General features: G+C 35.9%; 1 protein-coding gene across 9 annotated transcripts in view; it reads left to right on the top strand.

The window, feature by feature from the left end:
- The window catches only part of RAB3IP (RAB3A interacting protein), a 50353-nt gene that overhangs the window by 18077 nt on the left and 19341 nt on the right, over positions 1–12935 (top strand). For 6 of the 9 annotated variants that reach the window (XR_002313479.2, XR_002313478.2, XM_070454608.1 and 3 more), the window contains one exon: positions 11155–11250. The exons of 1 other annotated variant lie outside the window; for it this stretch is intronic. Coding sequence is in view for 6 of the 8 variants with exons in the window: in XM_070454608.1 (XP_070310709.1) it covers positions 11155–11250 (96 nt within the window). In the remaining 2 variants the exon portion in view is untranslated. Of the gene's footprint in view, positions 1–802; positions 861–10751; positions 10905–11154; positions 11251–12935 lie in introns of all 9 variants that reach the window. 2 more of the 9 variants (XM_020891218.2, XM_020891219.2) reach the window with 2 other exon arrangements.

The raw sequence follows: 12935 nt of genomic DNA, 5'->3' as shown, positions 1-12935 counted from the left end.
CTGTAGTGCAGATTTGGGGAGTTACGTTCTGTGTGTGGATTTTTTTCCTCTCTACACGTGGTTGATTTTGTGATTATTTACTCGAAGCCATTAGGTCCAAGTCATTATATTTTGAGGAATAGTTTTAGTAATAATGCTGTGCAGCTGAATTTGAATGTTTTCTGTATCTTAACTTGGAGATTTGTCTTTCTTCATCATTTGTTTTATTTCTCACTTGCTCATCTTTTAAATTTCTGATATTCCCAAATTTGTGACTAAATTTCTTTCTTATTCTGAGTCTGTAATTAAATTTTAAAGGGACATTTGTAGCACTAAGTATTTATACATTAGAGAAAAGGAAAAGTTTCAAATCAACAATCTAGTCTCCCACTTTAAGAAACTGGAAAAAGATGAGCAAAATAAAACCAGAAGCAAGCAGAAGGAAGAAAATAATAAAAAGCAGAAACAATGAAACTGGTTACATAAAAATTAGAGAAAATGAACAAAACAAAGCGCTGGTTCTTTAAAAAGATCAATAACGTGGACAAGCCTCTAACAAGACTGAAAAAAACAAGAATAGAAGACACAATAGCAGGAATGAAATAGGGGATATCACTACAGACCCTGCAGACATTAAAAGTATAGTAAAGGAATAATACAAACAGCTCTACATATATAAATTTCACACTAAGGTGAAATGGACCAGTTCACATTTAGAAAGCCAGGGAAGATAAGGGAAGAAGAAGATAGGGAAATCATTCTACAACATAATTTCCACATATGACATTTTACAAGTATATATTCCCATTTTCTCCCCCAACAGACTTGTTTCTCAGGAGTATAACACTGGTTTTGGTATCCCTGGTGCCTAGCATAATAAGGTACAATGCCTGGTGTGTATATGTCTCTATAAATGCTTCAATGGATGCCTGATGGTTAGACGGCCATAAAGAGCTGTTGAAACATTTTTGGTTGAATATATCAGAAAGATAAATCAATATTCTTTTAAACTTCTCCCCAAAGGTAGGGGCTGTGGTGAGATGTGGTTATATTTGACCTATGTCATCTGGCTCAGACTCTTGTCTTAGTACAGAATATTAAGTGAAATCACAGTTTATATAGAAGTGAACTATTGGACATATATATCCATGTTTGAGAATACATTGTGGTTACTTATTCATCACGATATATTGCTAATTTCTTAGCTCAGGTTGAAAATTTGTCTTGAAATTTTTAGTTTGTTGTATTTAGAAGTACTGTTGACATAATTGAAATGATGATGTGTGAACACATGCAAATGGTGAATTCTGTTATGAAGAATTCAGGATAGTATTGATACTTACTTAGAGCTTAAGCCTTGTAAAGGACTGTTTAATATGAAAATACTTCCTCCTCCAACTAATAAAAATAAATGGAAAAGAAATATTTCCTGAATTATAGCAACATGTTAATCAAAATTATGTCAGTAGTCATTCTTATTTTGATGATGATTTTTAAGAGTGGCTAGACAGTTCCCATTTTTCATCCTTTTACTTTTAACCTATTTTTGTCTTCTTATTTAAAGTGGGTTTTCTTGTAGGCAGCACGTCATTAGATCTTTTTTTAAATCCTTTCTAATCTCTGCCTTTTAACTGGTGTGCTTATGTTAGACTTTTTACATTTAATGTGATATAGTTTGGTTTAAATTTGCCAACTTACGGTTTGTTTTCTGTTCGTCTCTTATGTTTCTTTCCCCCCTTTCCCTTTTATGCCTTTTGGATTAATTCTATATATTTTTGTGATTTCATCTTTGCTCTGTTGGCTTATCAGTTATATGTCGTCTTTTTGCTAATTTCGTGGTTGCTTTAGGGTTTATTGTATGCATCTTTAATCAGTCTCTACTTTCTAGTGATATTATACTACCCCGTATATAAGAACTTATAAAAATATAGTTGACCCGTGGACAATGTGGACATAGGGGCACTGACCCCTGTGGTTGAAAATCTGCATTTGAATTTCCAGTCAGCCCTTTGTATACATAGTTCCACACCCTTGGAGTCAATCAGTCATGGATTGTGTGATACTGTAGTATGTATTTATTGAAAAAAATCCACATATAAATGGACATGTGCAGTTTAAACCCATGTTGTTCAGAGGTCAAGTGTACTTTTATCTCCCCCTTTCAGTTTTTATGCTATGATTACTATATATTTTACTTCTCCATATATTTTAAATTTCAGGATATATTTAACTTATTTTTTCATTAAACAACTGGTTGTTTTTAAAGGGATTTAAAAATCCGTATCCATGCTATGCATGCTAAGTCACTTTAGTTGTGTCTGACTCTCTACACCCTGTGGACTGCAGCCCACCAGACTCGTCTGTCCGTGAGATTCTCCAGCAAGAATACTGGAGTGGGTTGCTGTGCCCCCCTCCAGGGGATCTTCCCAACCCAGGGATTGAACCTGTGTCTCTGTCTACCTACACTGGCAGGCGGTCTAGTGCCACCTGGGAAGCCCATTTAAATTGTCAGAATCCTTATATTTACCCATGTAGTTACCATTTCTAGTGCTTTTCATTCCTTTATGTGGATCCAGATTTCCATCTAATAACATTTTCCTTCCACTTGAAGGGCATCCTTTAACATTTTTTGTTGTATGCTGCTGATAAATTTTTTTTAGCTATTGTGTATCTTGAAAGATCTTTTTTTAATCTTTGTTTTTGAAATGTATTTTCACCAGCTAAAGCATTTCAGATTGATAATTTTTTTGTATCAGTATCATTATTTTGAAGGTCTTGCTGCATTGTGGTCTAGCTTGCACTGTTTCTCATGAGAAGTCAACTGTTAACCCTTACTTTTGTTTCTCTGTACTGTGATGTGATGTTTCTCTTTATCATTGGCTGCAAATGATTTGATTATGGTCTGTCTGCTTGTAGTCCTCTTCAGGTTTCTTGAGCTTGGAATTTGTTGATCTTCTTAAGTGGGTACGTTGCTTGTTTTTTTCATAGAAATTGGGAAATTTGACCATTACTTCTTCAAACGTATTTACATATCTCCTCTATCTCTCCTTTCTTTTGGGACTCCTGTTACATGCACATTAGACTGCTTGAAGTCCCTAACTCACTGGTGCTCTATCATTCATTTTTTTAAATTTTTTTTTCTCTCTGTTTAATTGTGGATGATTTCTATTGCTGTGTCATCAGTATCACTATTCTTTTTCTCCCCTGTAGTATCTAATATGTTAATTCTACACAGTGTATTATTATTATTATTATTTTTATCACAGACGTGGTAGTCTTCATCAATGAAAGTTTGATTGGATCTTTTAAGTATTTTACTTAATGTGCTTTGTCTTAGCTTCTTAAACATATGAAATACAGTTTAATAACATTGAATCCATATCTACTAATGCTTTTTTCTCTTCAGGTGATAAGCTGGAACAACTCATAGGCTTTGCTTTATTATTTCCCATTTCTGGAGGATCACTTTTTTTTTTTGCCTGCATCCAGTGTCTTAAAAATCATTTCGTATGTTTTTTTCCAGTTTTTCAGTTGTGTCAGGCAGGTGGTGAATGTGATCCCTGTTATTCTATCTTGATTGAGAGTGAAAGTTCTGTTTGTTTGTTTGTATTGATTGCTCTGCCCCATCCCAGTTAACCCCAACGTAGATGTCTGCACTTACACGTACACTTCAGTAATTTTGAGCTTCACAAGGATTGGGATTACATGTGTTTTTGCTCATGATTATATCTTGAGCACATAAAAGGTTCTCAACACATTCTGTTGATTAAATGAATATATGCATGCATTACACTGTTGTGTAAGTGGACATACAGAATATATTAGTTAGGGATGTGCCAGCTCCTTGTGAGGTACCCCTAAATTTTAGTGACTTACCGTGGTAGAAGTTCATTTTTATTCACTTAACACTTAAGCAGGTGTTCATAGTTCATAGGCAGTTCTCTGTGAAATAATTCGGGAATCTGTGTTTCTTCCATCTTGGATCTTTGTGATCTTTTAGGGTTTTATTATCTGTATCTAACCAGTGAGATGAAGGGTAAAGAAAAGTTGGAGAAAGCACACCTGCTTCTAAAAAACTTCAACTTAGAAATGATACACCTAACTCTTACTCATATTTCTTTGGTGTGAGCCAGTTTCATGCTGACACTTAAATGTGTGATGGACGGGGAAATGTAGTCATTGGTGGGGCAACCGCTTACCAGCACAAACCTGTGCTGTACATAGGGAGACCACACGTGTGGTGATTGAGTGTCAAGTACAGAGACGCACTTGAGACAGTGATGTAGTCCTTCACGTCTTGTGATGTAGGCCAGTCTTTCCTTCTGGCCTTCTGCAGATCATTGCTGAAGAACAACTCTTGATGGACTCCTGAGGCAGAAGTTGGGTTTTAGTACATGTTTTTTAAAATGTAGATTCCTGGAGTCTACCCTAGATTCTGTTAAAAAAGAATTATTGTATTGAGGCTGGAGGATATGCATGTTCAATAAGCTATCCTATTGATTCTTCTTTTTTTTCCCTTTTTCAGTTGAAGTATAGTTGATTTACAGTATTGTATTCGTTTCTGGTATACATATTCTTTCTTTGATTCTCATATTCTTTTGATTCTTACATTCACTAAGGTGTGAGACCTACTGGTATAAGGTATTACTTTCAACTTTTAATTATTCTTCCTTAAAAGAAAATGAAAATGACTTAGAAAATAAAATTCAGTGGAATATTATAGCTTGCAGTCAGAGAAAGTCATTCGAGACACATACTTCTACAAATCCATGTTTGGCATGGCCCTGCTAACTGTGACCAGGGTTGTTTATAAACATTTACTGTGTTCTTTAATGAGCAAACATTTCTTGAGTAACCAGTGTACTTAAAGTTTTAATAGGCCCTGTAGAGGGAAAGATAAATTAGACTTTACTAGTAACGATGTTTGGGAGAAGGCAATGGCACCCCACTCCAGTGCTCTTGCCTGGAGAATCCCATGGACGGAGGAGGCTACAGTCCATGGGGTCACTAAGAGTCAGACACGACTGAGCGACTTCACTTTCACTTTTCACTTTCATGCACTGGAGAAAGAAATGGCAACCCACTCCAGTATTCTTGCCTGGAGAATCCCAGGGACGGGAGCCTGGTGGGCTGCCATCTATGGGGTCGCACAGAGTCGGACACGACTGACGTGACTTAGCAGCAGCAGTAAAGATGTTTACTAGTTGGGGAAAAAAGACATGTATATCTGGTAATGTTTCGTTGATTCTGAGTTGAATGTTTTCCCTCATTTTAACATCTGTGAAATCAGCATGAATTTTAAAATTGCTCCCAGCTAGGCAGCAGTCACGACAATTATCATTGTCTGCTTGTGCGTGAACTTGCTTAAAGCTGTTCATGTTATTATTAAGTCAGTGGAATTTATGCAAGTTGAGTGCTTTATTTGTTACTGTGAAGTACTGGGTTAAAAATCTTAAAAGGATCTCACTATGATATGACATCAAAACAAAGAGAAAGGTACAAAAGAGAATGACATATGATAAAAATTTGTGTCTCCATCAGTTTAAAAGACTTCTTCCTGTAAAGTACAAAATGAAAATTCTAACTGGGAAAAAAAAACAACAACCATCAGATTATAGTTTCATTGCCAGCATTTTTTCTCTCTCGGTGTATAAAATGTTTATCTGCAGAATAGTGTTAACTTTGATGGAGTATACTTATAGAGTCCTGGTTTTCTGTTTTGAATGTCTCTTAAGTTTCTTTTCTCTAATATTGCTACTGTAAATTCGTATCTGTTGCCTAAAATATTGCAGTAATTAACTGTTTTCCAGTCTTAATTTTTTTTTAATCTAGCACACTGATAAGTTACTGTTTTGAATTGCAGTCTGATTGTCACTATCCTGTTTAAAATCCTCCAGTGACTTCCCATCACCCTTGAGATGATATTCTCTTTTTTTTAAAGTTCCACTTTCTTAACCAAGGTTTTTCAGGACTCACCCATAAACCTAATTTTCTGTCATTATCTAACTATGGCATCAACCTTTCCCTGTCTTTTGCTAGTGTAGCTTACACAGTTTTAGTCTTTACATTTGGCAAGCTCCTACTTTCTCTAGTATGTGCATATCACTATGATAGTCCTTATCAGGACTTTTCCTTGTGAATCGGTTTAAATATTTGTTTCCTGTTTCCTTTTCCTTGTGAATCTATTTAAATATTTGCCACCGTTAGTAGGCTGTGGCTTTATGAAAAGCATGGAGCAGGCCTCCTTCCTTTCCTCTTTCCAGACGCTCGATGAATACCTGATGAATTGTTAACACAAAATTAGTGTTTGTTGAAGGAGTTAATTTCATATAGCTGTATTACAGTATAAGGTACTGATAATGAAAAGTACAAGTGACATTTTAAAAAGTATTCATATGAAATACAAACTTGAGTTCATATAGGTAGATTGAGTTGGATCTAGAAGCATAAAGAGTCAAATGTTTATGGCAGTCCAGGTGGATGAGATCAAATTGGGAAATGAAACAAGAACAAATCAGGACAATTTAACTCTAGTTTTAGAGTGTGGATCAAGGGTAATAACTCTGAAAAGGGAAAGTGAGCACATGTTGTAGAGGGTCTTTAATATCAGGATGAGGTTTACTGTGGTAGATGGTAGGGAACGAGTCAAGAATTTGCTTTTGTGAATGATATATGTTTTGCTCTAAGGATTGGAAACTTCTCAAAGAAGTTGGTATCCTGAGGGGTGACCACAATACCTATATAGTAGTAAATGTTGAATGAATTGACTCAGTTTCACATATAGTTATAAAATTGTGAAATTTTAGAGTTCAGAAGGACCTGGTATTAAATTTATGCATTTGTAGATTTAAAAACGCAGGGAGAATTGGCATCTTTATGATGACTTCCTAATTTCTATTCAAGAACATAATATGTCTTTCTTCCTATTCGATCTACTTTTGTATTTTGTATTTGAGAGTATTTTAAGGTTTCATTTTGTGTTGTAGTCTTTAGCATTATGAAGTTTCTTTTATCTTCTTTAATGACTTCTGCCTTGTGTCTGATATCAGTATTGAGGTCTCTATTTTGGTTTTATTTGTATTTTTTAGTACAGTTCTACCCAACCTTTTATTTTTAATCTGTCTGAATTACTTATTTTAGGTGTATCTCTTGTGTAGAGACTAGAGATGGATTTTGCTGTTTTAGCCAGTCTGAAAATTTTCTTTTAATAAGTGAGTTACACACATTTATGTTTATTGAAAAAAATGCTGTATTTAGGCTTGTTTCTGTCACATAGCTTTCAAATGTCTACTCTGTGTGTATACAAATATTTTCACTATGTGTACTGTTTTCTTTACATTCTATTCCTTTTTTTCTTTTTTTCCTTTTTGTATTTTGGAAGGTTTGATTTCTATTCTAGTTGTTATCTTTAATCAAAGAATTTCTCTTAGCCTTTCTTTAGATACTGACTTTGTTCCCTACTATAAGCAACACTATAAAATTATCTAGTAACTTTCTTTCCTTTGCCTCTATCATTTAATTCTAGTTTAATTTCTGTGGGTTTTGACTAAAACATAATGATGTATATCTGTCATTAGTATCATATGATTAGTTTCACTGTCTTAAAAATACTCTGTGGTGGTAGTTTATTCGAAAAGTCATGTCCGACTCTTGCAACCCCATGGCCTGTAGCCTGTCAAGTTACTCTGTCTGTGGGATTCTCCAGGCAAGAATATGGAAGTGGGTTGCTGTTTCCTTCTCCAGGGAATCTTATGCCCCAGGAATCAAACCTGGCTCTCCTGCATTGCAAAAATCCTTTATGTTCTGCCTATTCATCCCTCCCTACTTCTTAGTACCTGGCAGCCCACTGATCTTTTTACCGTCTCCATAGTTATCCCTTTTTCAGAATGTCATATAGTTGGAATCATACAGCATGCAGCCTTTTAAGATTAGATTCTTTTATTTAGTCATGCATTTCTTTTCCTCCGTATCTTTTCATGGCTTGATAGCTCATTTCCATTTAATGCTGAGTAATGGTTTGTTGTTTAGATATACCACAGTTTAATTATTCATTCACTTAACTGAAGCATATTGGGTTGCTTCCAAGTTTGGCAGTTATGAATATATAAACATCTGTGTGCAGGCTTTTGTGTGGATATGTTTTCAGTTCCTTTGGGTAAATACCAAGGAGTATGATTACTGGATTGTGTGGTAAGAATATGTTTGGTTTTGCAAAAAAGTTGCTGAAAGTCTTCCAAAGTGGCTGTACCATTTTGTATTCCCCCAAGCAATGCGTGAGAATTCCTGTTGTCTTCCATCCTTGTCAGTATGTGTTGCTGTAGTTTTGCTTTTTTGGTCGTTCTGATAGGTGTGTGGTGGAATCATGTTTGCATTTCCCTGATGACATATAATATGGAACATCTTTTCATGTGCTCATTTGACAGCTCTATAACTTGGGCAAGGTGTCGTTTCAGATCTTCTGCACACTTCTTAATCAAATTGTTTTCTTACTGTTGTTTTAAGAATTCTTTGTATATTTTGGCTAACAGTCCTTTATCAGATGTCTTCTGCAAATATTTTATCCCAGTCTGTGGCTTGTCTTCTCATTCTTGTGTATCCTCATCTTTCATTTGTAGTTCTACAGTTAAATACATTTGTTTCTCATCCCCTGTCCTTAATGTTAAAGCTTCTCCTTCTTTTTCTTGATTATATAAAACTCATTCACTGCATGATTACTCTGGAAAGCTCATGGGAGATAGAGTTTCTAAAGTGTGACAGGTTTATAACTTTTAGTCTCTGGTCTTACATTTGAAGGATACTTTGACTGGATATAAAATTCTCAACTCACATTTTTTTTCCCCTTGAGTATCTTAAAGATATGACTCCATTGTTTTTTAGCATAAAATGCTGTTGAAATTTGATACCTATCTGATTTTCTTTACTTTGTACCTGACTTGGCTTTATGTTTAACTTTTTTATAATGGTAACTTCACATAACTTTTTTTTGTCTTTCATGTTTAAATGAATTGGATTTCCCAAGGGGTTTGTGCCCCCACATTAGGCACTTCAACCCCTGGGACCTGCAGTGGAGAGATAAGCCCCAAAACATTTGGCTTTGAAAATCAATGGGGCTTATATCCAGGAGACCCAAAAACTCTAGGGAACTGAGATTCCAATCTGAAAGACTCACATGCAGACTCACCCTGAGACCTAGCACAAAAGCAGCAGTTTGAAAATTACCTAGACCATAAGTGAGGGAGATTCACCTGCTAGTCTTAAAGCCTCCACCAGAGGGGGTGGGGGATATTGGGACTGTGGGAATGGAAGTGCTTTCACTTCTGGTGGTCCCTTCCACATAACTCATGATTCTGTGGTCTGGCAGTGTAACCACGTTTTCTCAGGGTCTACAGTTTGTGAGGATTCACTTTTAGTTAGTTTTGTTGAAGATGTAATCATTGGGTTCTTCTGATATCCCAGTCGGTATATTTGATTTTTAGGAGTTGTTGTTCAGTCACCAAGTCATGTCCAACTCTTCATGACCCCATGGACTGCAGCACACCAGGCTTCCCTGTCCCTCACCATCTCGTGGAGTTTGCCCAAGTTCATGTCTGTTGAATCGGTGATGCCATCCAACTATCTCATCCTCTGTTGCCCTCTTCTTCTGCCTTCAGACTTTCCCAGCATCAGGGCCTTTGCCAATGAGTCGACTGTTCACATCAGGTGGCCAAAGTATTGGAATTTCAGCTTCAGCCCCGGTCCTTCCAAAGAGTGTTCAGGGTTTATTTCCCTTAAGATTAACTGATATGATCTCCTTGCTGTGCAAGGGACTTTCTTTTTTTTTTTCTTCCATTTATTTTTATTTGTTGGAGGCTAATTACTTTACATCATTGCAGTGGTTTTTGTCATACATTGAAATGAATTAGCCATGGATTTACATGTATTCCCCATCCCGGTCCCCCCTCCCACCTCCCTCTCCACCCGATCTCTCTGGGTCTTCCCAGTGCACCAGGCCCGAGCACTTGTCTCATGCATCCAACCTGGGCTGGTGATCTGTTTCACCCTAGATAATATACATGTTTCGATGCTGTTCTCTTGAAACATCCCACCCTCGCCTTCTCCCACAGAGTCCACAAGTCTGTTCTATACATCTGAGTCTCTTTTTCTGTTTTGTGCAAGGGACTTTCAAGAGTCTTCTCCAGCACCACAGTTTGAAAGCATCAATTCTTTGGTGCTCTGCCTTCTTTATGGTACAGCTCTCACATCTGTACATGACCACTGCAAAGACCGTAGCCTTGACTATACAAACCTTTGTTGGCAAAGTGATGTCTTTACTTTTTAACACATTGTGTAGGTTTGTTATAACTTTCATACCAAGAAGCAATCATCTTCTAATTTCATGGCTGCAGTCACCATCTGCAGTGATTTTAGGAGTTGTTGGAGAATTCAGAAACTATGCTGCCACCACAGTTATAGCACAACTAACTCATTATTTTATTAGTGTATCTCTGGCCAATATATAGGGAGCTTGGATTTTTTTTTAATCTCTAAGTTTGAAAGATAAATTTACATACAAAATTTTTTAAATTGCATATTTTAACATCTTAATAAAGGAATTTTTTAGCATCTATGTATTACCTTTTGAGGAGTTATGTATAAATACAGGATTTTTGTCATTAATACTCTTCTTGATTTTAAATATAATATACATTGCTTGTCTCACAGTGTTAAATGGGTATAGTCTCCTAATGGACATTTTATACTAATTGCAATATGGTGCATGAAATTATCTATAGGTAAACAATTGTTAAGGTAAACATGAAACAACGTCACTAAACATTTATTGAAATGAACCTGTGTTAATTGAAGAAATTCCTTACTTGATGGAAACAAATATTTTCAGAGCAACGTTAAGGAAAAAAAATGAAGTTCTTTGTTTATTTTCACAGGTAATGAATAGTTATACTTAATCTTTGTATATTTTATGAAAATTTAATATGGGAGTTAGAATTATTTGTAACTTTAGATTTGCCTGGTTGTTTCCACATAGCAAGTGCTAAATAAAAACTTCCAGTGTGAATGTTGTAGGAGGGGGCAGTATTAATATTTTATAATTTTATTAGTAAAGACTATATAGTCTTCTGAGTCTAACATCAAACTTTGGAAGTTAAAAAAAATAAAATGATCAATTTCTCATAGGAACTGAAGTTAAAAGATGAAGAGTGTGAGAGGCTTTCTAAAGTACGAGATCAACTTGGACAGGAGTTGGAGGAACTCACAGCTAGTCTATTTGAGGTTGGTCTGTTTATGTCTTGGTCAAGAGCAATGTCTTAATTTTTATATATTGATAGAATTATTTTTTGAGGGAATCTTGAAAATGATATGCTTAGCTTCATGCATATTTGTAAGTCCTCTAAAAAAATATTTAAGAAATGTAGAGGCTACAACTTAAAATGATGTAAAAGACTATGGGCTACTAGAATCGGGTGGTTTAAAAATATGAATGAAAAGAGAGGAGGTAAATTTTATTTTACCAACTATTTAGGGGCTGCTTTCAAGTAACTTTATATGATTCCATAACACAGATGGAAAACCTTTGAGGTAGTTTTCTGAAAGGGGATGATTTGAGGAACATTAGAATGCACCTACCTTTGTCTCCAGCCTGCCACAGGATCAAAATTTCTACCCAATTCAAGCAGTGTTTCTCAGTAGGGGTGCCATTGACATTGTAGGACATTAGCATCCTTGGTGTATTAATCAGGGCTTTCCAGGAAACAGAACCAATAGGATGCATGTCTGTGCATACATGTATCTATATATGTGTAGAAAGAGGCTTATGTAAGGAGGTTGGCAGGTCCAGAACCTGGAGGATGAGTTGATAGACTAGAGACCCTGAAGAGTTGATGGTGTAGTTCCAGTCTCAGCCCAGAGGCCAGAGAACTAGGAAAGCTGATGATGTAATTCTAGTTTCTAGTTCAAAGGCTGGCAGGCTTGGGACCCAGGAAGAGCTGGTGTTTCAACTTAAGTCTGAAAGCAGGAAGAATTCTTTCTTTTGGGGGATGAGCCTTTTTGTTCTAACAGGCCTTCAGCTGATTGGATGAGCCACACCCACATTGTGGAGGGCAATCTGCTTTACTCACTTTACCAGTTCATATAGTAGCTAATCCAGAAGCATCTTCACAAAAACATCCAGAACGTTTAACTAAAATGCCTGGGCACCTGGGGCCCAGTCAGGTTGACACACAGAATTAACCATCACTCTTGATGTTGCCCCCAGTATTCTAGTAATACTCCCTCATCATTTTGACAACTTTTAAGTATCCTTGTGGAGGGTGGTAAGAGGATATTATTTTCTAGGTTAAGAAACACTTCTAGCACACCTCCTTTAGGTTATAAGATCTTTAGCCTTCAGAGGTTCCTTATCAAAAACATTGATGTGTTACTAGAATGGCTAGTGTCATTATCACTTTACTAATATTTTCTTTTTTCCCCTGAAAATTTGTTCTTAAAATTTTTAATGTAAAAATGGGTTTTAAGGGAAGAGTTTCTTCACCTTTGTTATTTTTGTATATGCAGAGTCTTTTTTAGTTTTAGGTATGCATATTTGCTTGCATAGTTGTAATTCCTAATATACTTTATACTTTAAATAACATCTTTTCATGTTACTACATAGTCAGTGTAATGAAAATCATAATCTATCAAGTGTATATGCCACAGTTTTTATTGTTATAAGTAATATTGCAGAGGATATTTTCAGAGGTGTGGGCTTTCCATGCCCCCCTCTGCTCACACCCCTTTGCTCTCTCACTTGTCTTTTTTGGGGTGATTTTCTTTCATGAATGTTTAAAAACTAACTTTTTTTTTTGTTTAGTTAGCTAGTTATCACAGATAATAGGAAGATAAATTTAAGTTTAGAAATAGTGGGAAATTAAAGATATGGAGGGCTTCCCTGGTGACTCAGATGGCAAAAAATCGCCTGC

The sequence above is a fragment of the Odocoileus virginianus genome, chromosome 24 (assembly GCF_023699985.2).
Source record: "Odocoileus virginianus isolate 20LAN1187 ecotype Illinois chromosome 24, Ovbor_1.2, whole genome shotgun sequence".
Taxonomy (NCBI): Eukaryota; Metazoa; Chordata; class Mammalia; order Artiodactyla; family Cervidae; genus Odocoileus; species Odocoileus virginianus.
This window is presented reverse-complemented; position numbering and strand designations above follow the sequence as displayed.